Genomic DNA, 14,392 nt, shown 5'->3' on the forward strand with positions numbered 1-14,392 from the left:
CTTCTCTCCATCCCATAGGCCTGTGGAGGGGCCCTGACTGAGTGGACTAAGGTGATTGGCTGGTCATCACTCACACAGACATTCCAGCACACCACCCTCAGTGATCACATCCAGGTATTGGAAGAAACGTGCAAGTACCTGGTGAGTGAGAGTCTCTGAGAAGCCAGGCCACAATACTCATGTCAGGAACCCAAAGGCAGGCTAAGAGGCTAAGGAGAGGAGGGCTGACAGAAGATACATTCTTTCTTCCTCAATTCTCATTCTTTACCATCAGCAAAATCTGAGAACACACATTTGGGAGGCCAGTCCTTGGTTCTTCATATTTGATTCTCTTAGCATCCCAGTGTCTGCTTTCAGAGGCTAGGGAGGTCATGTGAGGGTACTAGATGGCAATGGGGCAGAGGTTTTCTGGTGACACTTGGCAGGAAGAGATGCAGGCAGGAGTCATCAGGGCTTTAGTGGTCATGGTGTTAGGGTCTGTGGCTCCTACAAAGTCAAGAATAGGGATGAGGTCAGGAATCCTTGTTGAAAAGTAAGTATTTAAGGGCTAAGCAAGTAGATTAGGAATTAACATTAGTAATTTTAATATTATGGACTTGGGTGCTTATTGCCTTACACAGGTAGACCACTTTAGGTTTACAAAGCACTTTTATATCAATTATCCCACTGGAGCCTTGCAATTCTGGGAAGGATGGGCAGGTCTTATATATCCACTCTTAAAGATCAGAAAACCGAAGCCAGTTTGCATTCCCACCAAGAGGGTTCCCGTTTCTCTACATCCTCACCAGCATCTGTTGTTTCCTGAGTTAATTTTAGCCACTCTGACTGGTGTGAGGTGGTATCTCAATGTGGTTTTGATTTGTATTTCCCTGATGATGAGTGATGTTGCAGCCACTTTGGAAAACAGTGTGGAGATTCCTCAAAAAGTTAAAAATAGATCTACCCTATGACCCAGCAATAGCACTGCTAGGAATTTACCTAAGGGATACAGGAGTGGTGATGCATAGGGGCACATGTACCCCAATGTTTATAGCAGCATTTTCAACAATAGCCAAATCATGGAAAAAGCCCAAATGTCCATCAACTGATGAATGGATAAAGAAGATGGGGTATAATACAATGGAATACTACTTGGCAATGAGAAAGAATGAAATCGGGCCATTTGCAACAACATGGATGGAACTGGAGGGTATTATACTAAGTGAAATAAGTTAGTCAGAGAAAGACAGATACCATATGTTTTCATTCATATGTGGAACTTGAGAAACTTAACAGAAGACCATGGGGGAAGGGAAGGGGAAAAAATAGTTTAAAACAGAGAGGGTGGCAAACCATAAGAGATTCTTAAATACAGAGGACAAACTGAGAGTTGATGGGGGGGTGGGGAAGAGGGGAAAGTTGGTGATGGGCATTGAGGAGGGCACTTGTTGGGATGAGCACTGGGTGTTGTATGTAAGGGATGAATCACGGGAATCTACCCCCAAAACCAAGAGCACACTACACACTGTACGTTAGCCAACTGGCCAACAAATTCTATTAAAAAAAAAAAAGAAAAGAAAACTGGAGCCAGTGTCAGAGTCAGTATTCAGCCCTGGGTCTCCTGGCTCCACACCAGTTGTGTTTCCCCTTATCATGTTGGTGTGAAGCAGCAAAATCCTCTTTATGAACTTCCTGCTAAGTCTGCCCTGTCACTGGGGTAGGGATCTCTGAGGTTCCACATTGAAGCTCTTTCAGCTGACTGAAGACAGAACAGTGCTGCTTGTGGACAGGGTGAAGGGGTTGAGGGGACCTCTAGTGGTGCTCCCAGGCGCCGCCCCCCCCCCCCCCAGGCTCCTGGTCAGCACCACCCCTCTTTGGCTCCGCAGGTGGGCACAAAAAAAATACAGCTTGTGGGGGAGTTTCTGTCCCAGAGCTTCGACTTCCTGACGAGCCCTCAGTCCTTCCTACGGGAAGCTGCCATCAACTTCATAGGTAAGATGCTTCCTCCTGGCAGCTTTTTCCTCTTGTCTTCAGCAAGGGACCCTCCTTGACCTTCCACAAGGGCTAAGCCAGAACCATGGTACTGTGAAACAGGTCACTTCCTTTCCTAGCTCTGACCTGATTAGAGAGGCTGTCCTGTGACCCAGGCTCAAAGTCCATGTTAGAGGGGCACCTGGGTGGCTCAGTCAGTTGAGCATCTGAATCTTGATTTGGGCTCAGGCCCTGATCTCACTCTTTGTGAGATAGAGCCTCATGTTGGCTCTGTACTGACAGAACAGAACCTGCTTGGGATTCTCTCTCTCCCTCTCTCTCTTCCTCTCCACAGTTCACCGGCTCTCTCTCTCTCTCTCAAAATAAATAAATAAATAAATAAGCATGAAAAGAAATCCATGTTAGAAAGGCTGGAGGAAGAAGAGAAGGCTCTGTGCCTTTGCCTCACTCTGTGTGGGTCCACTCACACTGACTGCACTCTGCTTTGTGGGGAAAAGAACCATACATGTTTGAAAAGGAAACAACTATTGCTTCCACTGGAACCCCATGGATTTTCAAAAATATTTTTGTTTCAAATTATAATAGCAGTACAGTGTGTGTTTGTGTTAGAAAACTTAAAAAAATTCAGATTGGCAAAAAAGAAGAAGATAAATAATGCCAGAAATTCTACCATTTGGATTTAACCACTGCTAACATTCTGGAATTTTCCCCTAAGAATATACTACACACACACACACACACACACACACACACACACACACACACAGCCATTTTAAAAACCATGAAGTTTGGTATACTGTTTTTTCCCTTGCCTATCACAAATACATGCCATTACATACCCTTCAACATTTTTTTTAAATCACTGCATAATATTAATTCCATTTTACAGGTAGATTTATGAAACTATTTAACCAGTTCATATTTTTGAATATTGAGACTGTGTCATCTTTTGTTTTTATAAGCAGAGAGACAGTGCTTAAATCCCTACATGCCATCATGATTATTTTAGGATAAATTTCTTCCAAAAATTTTTTTTCTTAATGTTTGTTTTTGAGAGAGAGAAAGCACGAGCAGGTGAGGGGCAGGAAGAAAGAGAGGGAGACACAGAATCTGAAGCAGGCTTCAGGCTCTGAGCTGTCAGCACAGAGCAGGACACGGGGCTCAAACCCAAGAAGTGTGAGATTATGATCTGAGCTGAAGTTGGATGCTCAATGGACTGAGCCGTCCAGGCGCCCCAAGATAAATTTCTTAATAAGTAGAATTGCTGGGCCCAAAGGGTAGGCACAATTTTAAGGATTTTGGTGCTTAAACTGCCGTCTAAAAAGTTGCAATCATTTCCCATTGTTACCAGTACTGCATGTATGTATCCATGTTGCAGATATTTGCTAACCCTGGGTAGTACTTTAACGTACATTACCAATTTGATAGGTGAAAAGAGTAGCTTGCTGTTGTTCTGATTAATATATATTTTTTTACCAGTAGTGAGATTAAACATTTTTCCCATGTTTACTGACAATGCATATTTTATTTTTGCAGATTAGTTAGTTGCCTCATGCCCTTTGTTTATTTTCCAATTGGTGTGGGAACCCCATGGAGTTTGACACCCTGGATTCATGCCCTACTTGTCATCTGCCAACAACATTTTCCTGGGTCACAGCTGCTCTGAGCATTGCTGTTTCACTAGAATACTGACACGTGGGCCATAGGGAATCTTGGAGAAACATTTCTTGCTAGAACTGGTTTACACACTTCCTTGTTCGCTAGAGTGGGGGAAAGGGTGGCCCAAAGGTCTGGAATTCTGAAAGGACTTTACATCTGTCCTATCCTTAGGATTAACAATTAAGAGGTTAACAATGAAACAAATTCATGAGGATGATGTGGAGCTGTTACAGAATGGTGAGTCCGGGCCTTGTACCTGGGTTCTGGGTACCACAAGGCGTGGGACAAGACAGAAAGGAGAATCCCTTAAGGACATGTTTTGTTACTTTAAATAAAGTATGTCTTTACCACTATAAATGTTATATGGACAAGGAGAAAATGGGGAGAAGTAGGAGGAAGAAAACAAGTTATCCATTGTGTTGCTGCTTAGAGAAAAACAAGGCTAACCAAAATGTTCTAGTCCCTCAAAATTTATCATGTGCTGTCAGTTGCTGATGCTACAGTGGTGTTCAAGGGAGACACCCCCTGCCCCCTAAAGAACTTGCAGTTTTGTGCTCTTTTTTATTGCAGTAAAAATATTTTAAAGTTAATTTTTACTTACAGAAGAAATGCATGAATGTAGTCTGTTTGCAAAAAAAAAAAAAAAAAGGGGGAACATTATTGATAAGGGTAAAGTTCTTTTTTGGGGGGTAAAGTTCTATTCACCCTCAAGTCTGGCTCCTCTACCCTCTTCCCCTGTTTGTTATGTAGTCTTCTATGCTTTTGCTGTGTACACATAGAATATATATGTTATGTAACATATAATATATACTGTAATATATTATAGGATATACAATGTTATATATATATGCATACATACATATGTATGTATATATATATATATATAACTTTCTGCAACAGATATATATGTGTGTGTGTGTGTGTGTGTGTGTGTGTGTGTGTGTGTATGTGTGTGTGTATACACATATGTCTCCTTGTATACAGGTGTAAGTGTTTCTCCGGGCTGGATACCAGAGAGTAGGCTTTTATCATGCATATTGAGCTTAACAGGGTTTAGAGTAAAACATTTTAACCTTCCTTCCTGTGTTGACATGAGTTCCAATTACCACCCCTCCCAATTTACAGGCTTTTGTTACTGAATATTTTAGTTCCTTTTTTTTATAACCCAGAACTTAGATACTATGATTCTTGTTGTTACATTATACGAACAGTGAGGAATTACTGCAGCGTTATATGCTCTCCATTCCTTTCTCTATCTCTAACCATCCTTCATTTTTTTCATCCTGAAGTACACTTTTTAGAAGTTTCTTTAGTGCTAGTATCTTGATGTTATGCTCTCTTGGATTTTGCTTGTTTGTAATGACTTTTTCTTATCACCATTCTTGCAAGGTAGCTTTACTAGTGGCACAATTCTTTTTTTTTAATTAACAATTTTATTTTTTAAAAGTAATCTCTATATCCAATGTGCAACTCGAACCCACAACCCGGAGATCAAGAGCCACATACTCCCCTGATTTAGCCAGCCAGGTGCCCCTAATAGTGACACAATTCGAGACCAACAGTTTATTTCTCAGCACTTTGAAGATATACTACTGTCTTCTGGCTTTCTTTGCTGCTAAAAGGAGCCTGCTGTCATTAATTTTTGTTCCTTTGCAGGTTAATCTATCCCTTTTCTCCAGCTAATTTAAGATTTTTCTTTTAGTTTTTAGCATAGCAAATAGGGGACCTGAGTGGCTCTGTTGGTTAAGCATCTGACTTTGGCTTAGGTCATAATCTCCCAGTTTGTGAGTTTGAACCCTGCACGGAGCCGGCTTTTGATCCTCTGTCCCCCTCTCTCTCTCTGCCCTTTCCCCACCTGCTCTCTCAAAAATAGCTAAACATTAAAAAAAAATCTAGCAAATAGTATAATAAACCCTCCAACCCTGTCCCCCAGCTTCAACAAGTATCAACTCATGGTTACCTTGTTTCCTCTGTTTCTCTACCTACACCCCTCCCTGCCAGCTTATTCTGAGCCAAACCTTAGACTTCATATTATTCATCTATAAATATTTTAGTATATATTTCTAAATGATACTCTTTTAAAAATTAAAACATTAAACAACTGTTTTAATAATAGACATGTTTTGGAGTAGAATGCAAATTATACATGAATTTTAAGATAAAGAGGTTCTAAAGATTTGTGGAGTATATGAGATTTGAGGTAATTCATCCAGACCCTTGAGGCTACGCATTTATTCTCTTCTGCCTCTGAAGTTAGGGGTACTTCAGAGAAGTGTTTCCTAGTCCCAGTCTCTAACCCTCCTAATTTCAGAGGCTGAGTCATTTGTCCACGATCATAGAAGTGAATTACTGGGAGAGCCAGAGCTAGAATTTCCAATTCAGGGAACTTTTTTTTTTTTTAAGTTTATTTATTTATTTATTTTGAGAGAGAGAAATGGAGGGGTAGAGAGAGAAGGAGAGAGAGAGAATCTGAAGCAGGCTTCACGCTGTCAGCATGGAGCTCCATGCAGGGCTCAATCCCGTGAGCTGTGAGATCATGACCTGAGCCGAAGTCAGACGCTTAACTGACTGAGCCACCCAGGTACCTCCAAATTCAGGGACCTTTGCACTAATGAATGCTCACTCCATTGTCCTTTAATTTCATCAAAGTCCTGAAAAAGAGGGAACAGGAGTTGGGGTGTGGAGGAAGAAGAGCTGAGATTCCCAACGTATATCAGAAGAGAAATTTTACCTCCCCTGCAAAATCCTTTGGTCCCTAAAATAGCCAAACAGCCATACCTATGTTTGCTATAGGAGGTACTTCTGCACTTGCTCTCAATTAAATTAGTTTCTTAATTATTAAAGACCTGCTGTCTACCAGGTATTCTTCTAAGCCCTGGGAAATTGCAGCGAACAAAACTGATGTCCCCACCCTGCTACAGCACTCCTTCCAGTGGGGTAGGGGAGGAGCCCTAACCAAGTACATATGTGTTAGATAGGCACTATGGAGAAGGTGAGGCAGGACCAGGGATCCAAGGGTCAGAGGGCGGGGCAGGGGTGCCCCCACCGATAAGAGGCATTGGAGCGGAGACCTGGAAGTGAGGGAGTGAGCCATCTGAGTAGCTGAGGGAAGAGCACATGGCATGTTCAAGGAGGAACAAGAAGTCAGCGCGTTCATGTGGAATGAGCAAAAGGAAGAACAGGAGATGAGCTCAGAGAACAGCAGTGGGGCCAGAATCCTGCCAGCCTTTTCCGCCATGGTAAGGATTTAGGACTTTGCTGTGGGTGGTAGGGATACTTCAGGAAACACAGTTCTCAACTCCTCCAAGGTGGGGGGTGGGGTGGGAAGGATTCAGGGTGCTTGTGCTAAGTGGTGCCTGTGTGATTCATTCCACTGCCAAATGGAAATGATGCTTGAATTCTTCCATGCCACAGTTTGCTTCCTTTGATGCAGAGACAAGATGGAGAGAATGTTGGCTTTTACAGCCCTGCCCCTGTGTGTGGGTCCTTGTGTACACAAGAGTGGGTGTGCGTGTCAGAACGGCCTGACACGAGTACCACAGCTTTGCTGTTGTCACTGTTCTAGTGCTGCACATGCTTGTCCTCAGGGACCTGCCTTCTGGTTGGAGCCCACTTACCTTCCTGGGACCTGCTTCGAGCTAATACTCTGGATATGCTGCTTTTAAAGGGATGGTGGCTATGGGGTGCCGGGGTGGCTCAGTCGGTTAAGCGTCTGATTTCAGCTCAGGTCATGGTCTCACGGTTCATGGGTTCAAGCCCTGTGTCGGGCTCTGTACTGACAGCTCAGAGCCTGGAGCCTGCTTCTGATTCTATGTCTCCCTCTCTCTCTGCCCCTCCCCTGCTTGCACTCTGTCTCTTTCTGTCTCTCAAAAATAAATAAATATAAAAAAATAATAATAATAAAAATAAATAAATAAATAAATAAATAAATAAATAAAGGGATGGTGGCTCATCTTTCAGAGGAAATGCCTAGCAGGCACTGCAGAAAGACAAGTTTTTGTTTCCGTTCTGGCTTATTCACTGCTCTTTATCTAGAGAGTAAAAAGTGGTGAGGTAAATGAGTTTTAAGGGTCTTTTCTTCCAAGTCAATGTGTAATGAAAAACACAGGCTCCAATGTCGGCTAGCCCAGTTTCAAATACTGGCTCTCTCAATAACGAGCCGTGTGAATTTGAGCGAGTTACTGTCTCTGTGCCTCAGTTTCTTCATCAGTATCGTGAGGATAATAGTGCTGATCTTAAACATTGTTTAAGTATCAGATACAGATGCATGTAAAGACCTGTGCTTTTCTGGGCACAGACGTGTCCCACAGAACCTTTGTGTTGAGTTGGCTTAGTCTTCTGGACCGAGGCCAGGCAGGGTGCCAGAAGCAGCTGGCAGAGAGGGTGCTCAGAGTTCGGGTCAGGGAAGAATGAGTTTGTTAGCTGCTGCTAAGAGTAGCCATGCCTTCTCCTGCCCCCCAGTGACCAGGTAGCAGCATCTGTCCCATTAGGGCTCTAACCCTGGCTTCTGACCCTAATGTTTTGTACCTCTATTGCCTTCTCATTTTTTTTACAACTGAGGTCTCTACTGGGTAGTAGAGCCCTATTCCCAGTGACTGGAGCATGTCAGGGAAGGTACACCTAGAATGAATACCCTAGACTCCTCAGCATAGCAGAGAACTGCCTTCCTCATCCCAGCGAGCCTCTCAGAAAGACTGCCTAAATGATGCAGACAGGAGGGACTTTTTTCCCCAACAAAAGTAATTCCGGTTACATTTACACCCATATCTAGTGCCTAACAAACCTTGTGATCACGAGATGGCTCTTCACAGGATTTATGTATTTACTGTGTAGCTTGAGCCCAGTTCTTCCGCCTGTGCTAAGTACAAATGAGATCAACATGAAGCAGTAGACTTTGATGGGCTTGAAGGCCCTTTTGAGCCAACACCTGTCCTATTCTCTTTATTCTTTGCATGCTAAGTAATTTCCAGTCTCCATCCCTCTGTTCCCACCTGGATCTAAGCCCCCCTGTAGGCCATTCCCTAACTGGACCATTTTAACAACCCCCACCCCTGTCTCTTCTCTACACAGAAGCCAGATTCTCTTTGAAACATGTACATTGAATCATGTCGCCCCTTGCTTAAAACCCTTCAGTGGCTTTCCATTGTTCTTCAGGTCGAAGTCTGGTCCCTTACCTTTGGCCACGAGGCCCTGACTGATCTGGTTTCTGACTGTCTCTCCACCCTTAGCCTATAGCACCATCCCCCCCACTAGAAGGTGCAGCTACACTGGCTACTTTCTACATTGTGAATAGAAGCCCCCATCCCAACCTTCAACCTTCGGGAGTGCTTCTGCCCTTTCTCTTCATGTAGCTTCTTCCTTCTCAGCTCAAATGTTGCCTTCTCAGAGAGGCATTCCCTGACTGGCCTATCTAAAGAGCTCCTTCCCAGGTATTCACTGCCATTACTCTGTTAAATTCCCTTCCTCATACTTCATTTACATTTGCTTGTTTGTTTTGTCTTTCCTCCACTAGAATGTTAAGTTCTTGAGGGTGGGGAATCTTTCTTGTTCACCACTGTATCCCTAGCACCTGAGTGGATAGTAAGCGCTCAGTAACAGCTGTTGAAAGAATTAATAGTTATTGTTTATAACAGTGAAAAATTGCAAATGACCTAATTATTCACTAATAGAGAGTTCATCAAAGAAATTATGATAGAATCATGTGATTGGATATTACGGTGTATAGCAGAATATTTTGTGGGAAGAAAAAATGTAAATCATATTTTTGTAAAAAGAAGTGTCCATATTGGGTATTTAAAAAAATACTACTGGCGTGACTGGCTGGCTTAGTCAGCACAGCGTGCAACTCTTGATCTCGTGGTCATAAGTGTGAGCCCCATGTTGGGCACAGAGATTACTTAAAAAATATATACTGCAAAGATAGGAACGAAAATATTAACAGTCTTATCTCTGGGCGAGGGGTGAGTGATTTTTCTTTCTTTCCTTTAAAAAAATGATTTCTATTTAAACATTTTTTCTACAGTAAAAGAAGTATTACTTTTACGGCGACAAAAATTATTCTAAATGAAGTTATAGAATAATAACCTGGCATGTGGGGTGGAAAAAAATGGCATCCTTGGAGATTGAGAATCTGAGTTGACCTCCTTTCTGGTTTCAGCTATTGGAAGTCTGAGGAATGATCCTGTGGAATCTATCCAGTATTTGGTCACTACTACCCTGAAAAACCTTGATGAATATCTTAATCCCGAGTCTATCTCTGCTTCCAGGATGAGCCAGCTGAGCAATAACATCTTCAAAGTCACTGGCATGAAAACCTCAGAAAGAAAGAAGCGACTGTTTAAGACTGCCAAACAGGAAAGAGATGATGATGACAATCAGAAAAAGAATATCTGGAATTGGCTTCGAGGCCCTCTAAATTCCTTGTGCAACTGGCACAATAGGAGAGTGAAAACTACTCCACTCATAATAGGCAATTCAGATAAATAATATGGTCACAGGTCCCAACATCTGAAAGTCCACCTACAGAAGCTGGGCCTGCCCCTAAATAAGTTGCACCTAATTGCTCTGGGACTGAAGCCTTTTCCATTTGTTGTCCAGATAAACAGTACTTTGATTCACAGTAGCTCTCCTACCTTTTTCCAACTGGATGGGCTACCTGGGATTAAACCCAAGGAGGCGGTTTTGATCCTAGAAGGCACAGTATGTGTCTCTCCCTAGGGGATTGTTGGCTATCAGCATATACATTTGTCAATAAAACTTATTTTCTCATCCTAAGACAAGGTGACTTTCATCCTAGTTTTGGGGGATTGGGGATAAACCTGAGTGACAGGGACAGCTTTGCATCTCCTTCAACCTTCAGGTAAAATTCCAAATGATGAGAGTGAAGAGGAGTAGGATGGTGGAACAGCACACCCCCTGGTTTCTGATCCTTTGCCCCCCACCGCCTCACACCTTGGATGAAATTCCCAGGCTTGACACACTTATATGGGCACATTCAGATTTCAGGTTGGAACAGAAAAAGGTAGGTTGTGGGTGTAAACAGTGGAGTGGCAGTAACACCAGCCCCATCTCTCTCACTTAAAAAAGCACATCAGATTGCAACAGAGTAAATGACATTCTTGTGGGGATAAGTTTGAGTCAATTCTAATTTGTTTTTAAAAATCACTCTAGGGGTGCCTGGCTGGCTCAGTTGAAAGAGCATGTGACTCTTGACCTTGGAGTTGTGAATTCAAGCCCCATGTAGGGTGAAGAGATTACTTAAATTAAAAAAAACACACACACACTTGGGGTGCCTGAGTGGCTCAGTCACTTAAACATCTGGCTCTTGATTTGGGCTCAGGTCATGATCTCACAGTTTCATGGGTTCGAGCCCTGCATCGGGCTATGTGCTGACAGTGCAGATCCTGCTTGGGATTCTCTCTATCCTTCTCTCTACCTCTCTCCTGCTCATGCTCTTTCTCTCTCTCAAAATAAGTTAACTTAGAAAACAACACTTAAAAATCACTCTAAAACCCAGACTTGAATCCTTGCTCCCTCTCCCACATAACCACTATTAGTGACTAGTTCTTTTATCCTACCTCAGAGCTCTGCACTTCACTGCTGTGCGTCTGACGTCTCATCTAGAAATGGCCTTGATAATACTGCCTGTGGATCCTCCAGTATTGTTTCTCCCCTTCTTTTTTTTTAACTGTGTGTTTGGTTGCCTAGAAAAATGAATATGTTTCCTATCCTGCCTTGCTGCTAGGTCTGACCCACCCAGGTGGGTGGAAGAGAAAGTAGCATATATGACTTCCAAGACATGATCTTCAAGGGCAGGGGCCCATCCATCTTTGTCATGTCTCCCTGGTGACTGGAACGTAGGCATGATGGTTGGAGCTAAATAGCTATCACAGATCATCAGGAGGAAGTGATCACTGAAGATGGCAGAACACAAGGATAGAAAAAACCTAGGCCAGTTATGATGGTAGAGCTGTTTACCAGTTTGGATACCTTCAGACTTTATCTGGAGGGTTGGAGGGTTAGAGGTAAAATTTTATCTGTCTTACCCCATGCTATTTGAGTTTTCTGTCACAGGCAAAACCCAATCTTGATGGATTTACTTAAACTTTCAACATTGCTGTAGGGATTAAAGAGGGTAATGAATATGAAGTGCTTAGCAGTTTGCCAGGCACAAAGTAAGAGGGCAATGATTTTTTTTGTTTGTTTTTTTTTTGACAAAGGTCATGCCAGTTAGGTATTGGAACTTGGTTCTTTGAAGTTTGAAAGATGTGGAAAGACCAAAGAACTAGTTCCCACTCTGGTCAAATTGATTAATTTCTTTGAAGTTAACCATGATGAGAATGGTTTTGATTGCTTCTGAATTTTATGAACTTTTCAATAAAATCTTTCTAAAACTGTTTTCCTCCTATTTAAAAATGAGAATATCAAACTTACCTTATGGGTGTTATGGACTGAAAGGAGATGGCTGTGTACTTTGTATATAAATAAGTGTTTACTAATGGCTATAATTATTACCTGGGTATGATGGTTAATTTTATGTGTCAACATGGTTGAGCCATAGCTCCCAGATATTTGGTTAAACATTATTCTGGATGTTTCTATGAGGATGCCTTTGGATGAGATTAACATTGCAATTGTAAATAAGTTAATCAGACTGCCCTCTATAATGTGGGTGGGCCTCATCCCATCAGTTGAAGACCTGAACAGAATAAATTCCTGGGATGCCTGGGTGGCTCAGTTGGTTAAGTATCTGACTCTTGATTTTGGCTCAGGTCATGATCTCATGGTTTGTGAGACTGAGCCCTATGAGGGGCTCCATGCTGATGGCATGGAGACTGTTTAGGATTTTCTCTCTCTCTCTCTCTCTCTCTCAAAATAAATAAATAAACTTAAAACAAAACAAAACTGACCTCCTGAGAGCTAGAAGGAATTCTACCAGCAGATGACCTTTGGACTTGAACTGGAACATCTCTTCCCTGTGTCTCCAGCCTAATGGGCCACCCTACATATATTGGACTTGCTGGCCTCCATAATTGGCAATTCCTTAAATCAATCTTTCTCTTTCTACACACACACACACACACACACACACACACACACACACACACACACACACACCCTATTGGTTGTTTCCCTGGAGAACCCTAATTAACACTAGGCAGTCTCCTCTGAATGAGTAGAGCAGCATCAACAATTTGGGATGACATAGGTGTGGTTGGTGAGAGTTGGCAGAAGAACTAAACTTTAAAGGAGAAACACTACTCTGACTTAGCTTCTGAACCCAAGCACTGAGACTTTCCCTGCTTTGTGTATTGGCATTTGTCCCACTGGCCTTTGGCCTACCTTTTTGTTCTGTTTTTGGCTTTCTGACTTTCACTGCAATTTCCTTCAAACTTGGACTTCTCAGGATACCCCCAACCCTGTCATGATCTCTAATTCTTGCCACCACTCCCTGGCTGCCAATTCTGTACTAAGACAGCTGCCTTGTCTGTATCAGGATTCTGTAGGGCCCTTAGTCTTGTATTTGGGGGAGATCTTGCCCAAATCAGGCTACCTGGCAGAGGAAGCTGGTCAATGGCAGAGGGAAGAGTTGCCCTTTCACTTGGTCCTTACATCAGCACCCCCTGTCTTCCTTTGCATGGTTTCCCCTTCTTCTGCCTTCCAGCACGCATCTCCCCCTTGTCTCTGCCCCTCCAGACTCTTTGAACGGGTGGAGCACTTCTGCTCCTCCAGCCTTCTCATCATTTAGACTTTTCTTAACCCTTGCAAAGTGATTTTGTTCAAACTACTGTACTGACTCTCCCTTATTAAGTTGCCAGGGAATTTCCTTCTAATTATTGTCCTTCTTGACCTTGCTGTATCCAATATTTTTGATAATTTTCTCTTTTGGCTCCGTGGTGGCCCTAATTTGCATTCTACTCCTCTAGTTAATCAATCTCTCACCTTCCTTTCCCCCAAATGTGGCCATTTCTTAAAGGTCATTCCCTGCTGTTTTCTTCTCTTTAAAAAATGTGTGGTAAAATATATATAACATAAGATTAACCATATTAACCATTTTTAAGTGTATGGTTTAGTGTCAAGTATGTTGACTTTGTTGGCAACCAATGTCCAGAACTCTCTTCCTCTCATAAAACTGAAACTCTATACCCAGTAAACAACAATTCCCAATTTCCCACTTGACTCAGTCCCTGGTAATTTCCATTCTACTTTCTGTCTCTATGAATTTGACTACTCTAGGTACCTCCTTTAAGTGGAATCATACAGTATTTGTCTTTTTGTGACTGGCTTACTTCACTTATCATGATATGATGGTTAATTTTATGTGTCAACTTGGATGGACCATGGTTCCAAAATATTTGATTAAACATTATTCTGGATGTTTCTGTGAAGGTGGTTTTTAGATGAGATTAGCATTTAAATCAGTGGACTTTGAGTAGAGAAGATTATTCTCCATAATGCATGTAATCAGGTGAAGGCCTTAACAGAACAACGGATTCCCAGAGCAAGAGATTCTGTACTTGAACTGCAACTCTTCCCTGAGTCTCCAGTCTGCCTGCTGGCTTACCTCACCAGATTTTGGGCCTGCAAAGCCTCCACTTTGTGAGCCAATTCCTTAAAATAAATCTTTTGCTATATGCATCCTATTGAATCTCTCTGGATAACCCTGACTATAATGTCCTCAAGGTTCATCCATGTTGTAGCAGATGTCAGAATTTCCTTTCATTTTAAGGCTGAAAAATACTCCATTGTATATAAATACCAC

The 14,392-nt window shown here is 42.4% G+C and overlaps 1 protein-coding gene across 1 annotated transcript in view; it reads left to right on the forward strand.

Annotated features, from left to right (window-relative positions):
- The window catches only part of LOC121021944 (maestro heat-like repeat-containing protein family member 1), a 79,012-nt gene extending 68,608 nt beyond the window's left edge, over nt 1-10,404 (forward strand). The window contains exons 36-39 of the mRNA XM_040462642.1: nt 19-141; nt 1,866-1,971; nt 3,802-3,867; nt 9,788-10,404. Of these exons, the coding sequence (XP_040318576.1) occupies nt 19-141; nt 1,866-1,971; nt 3,802-3,867; nt 9,788-10,116 (624 nt within the window). The 3' untranslated portion in view covers nt 10,117-10,404. The remainder of the gene's footprint in view (nt 1-18; nt 142-1,865; nt 1,972-3,801; nt 3,868-9,787) is intronic.
- Nucleotides 10,405-14,392: the final 3,988 nt, after the last annotated feature.

The sequence above is a fragment of the Herpailurus yagouaroundi genome, unplaced genomic scaffold (assembly GCF_014898765.1).
Source record: "Herpailurus yagouaroundi ecotype Mexico unplaced genomic scaffold, PumYag 355, whole genome shotgun sequence".
NCBI classification, from domain to species: Eukaryota; Metazoa; Chordata; class Mammalia; order Carnivora; family Felidae; genus Herpailurus; species Herpailurus yagouaroundi.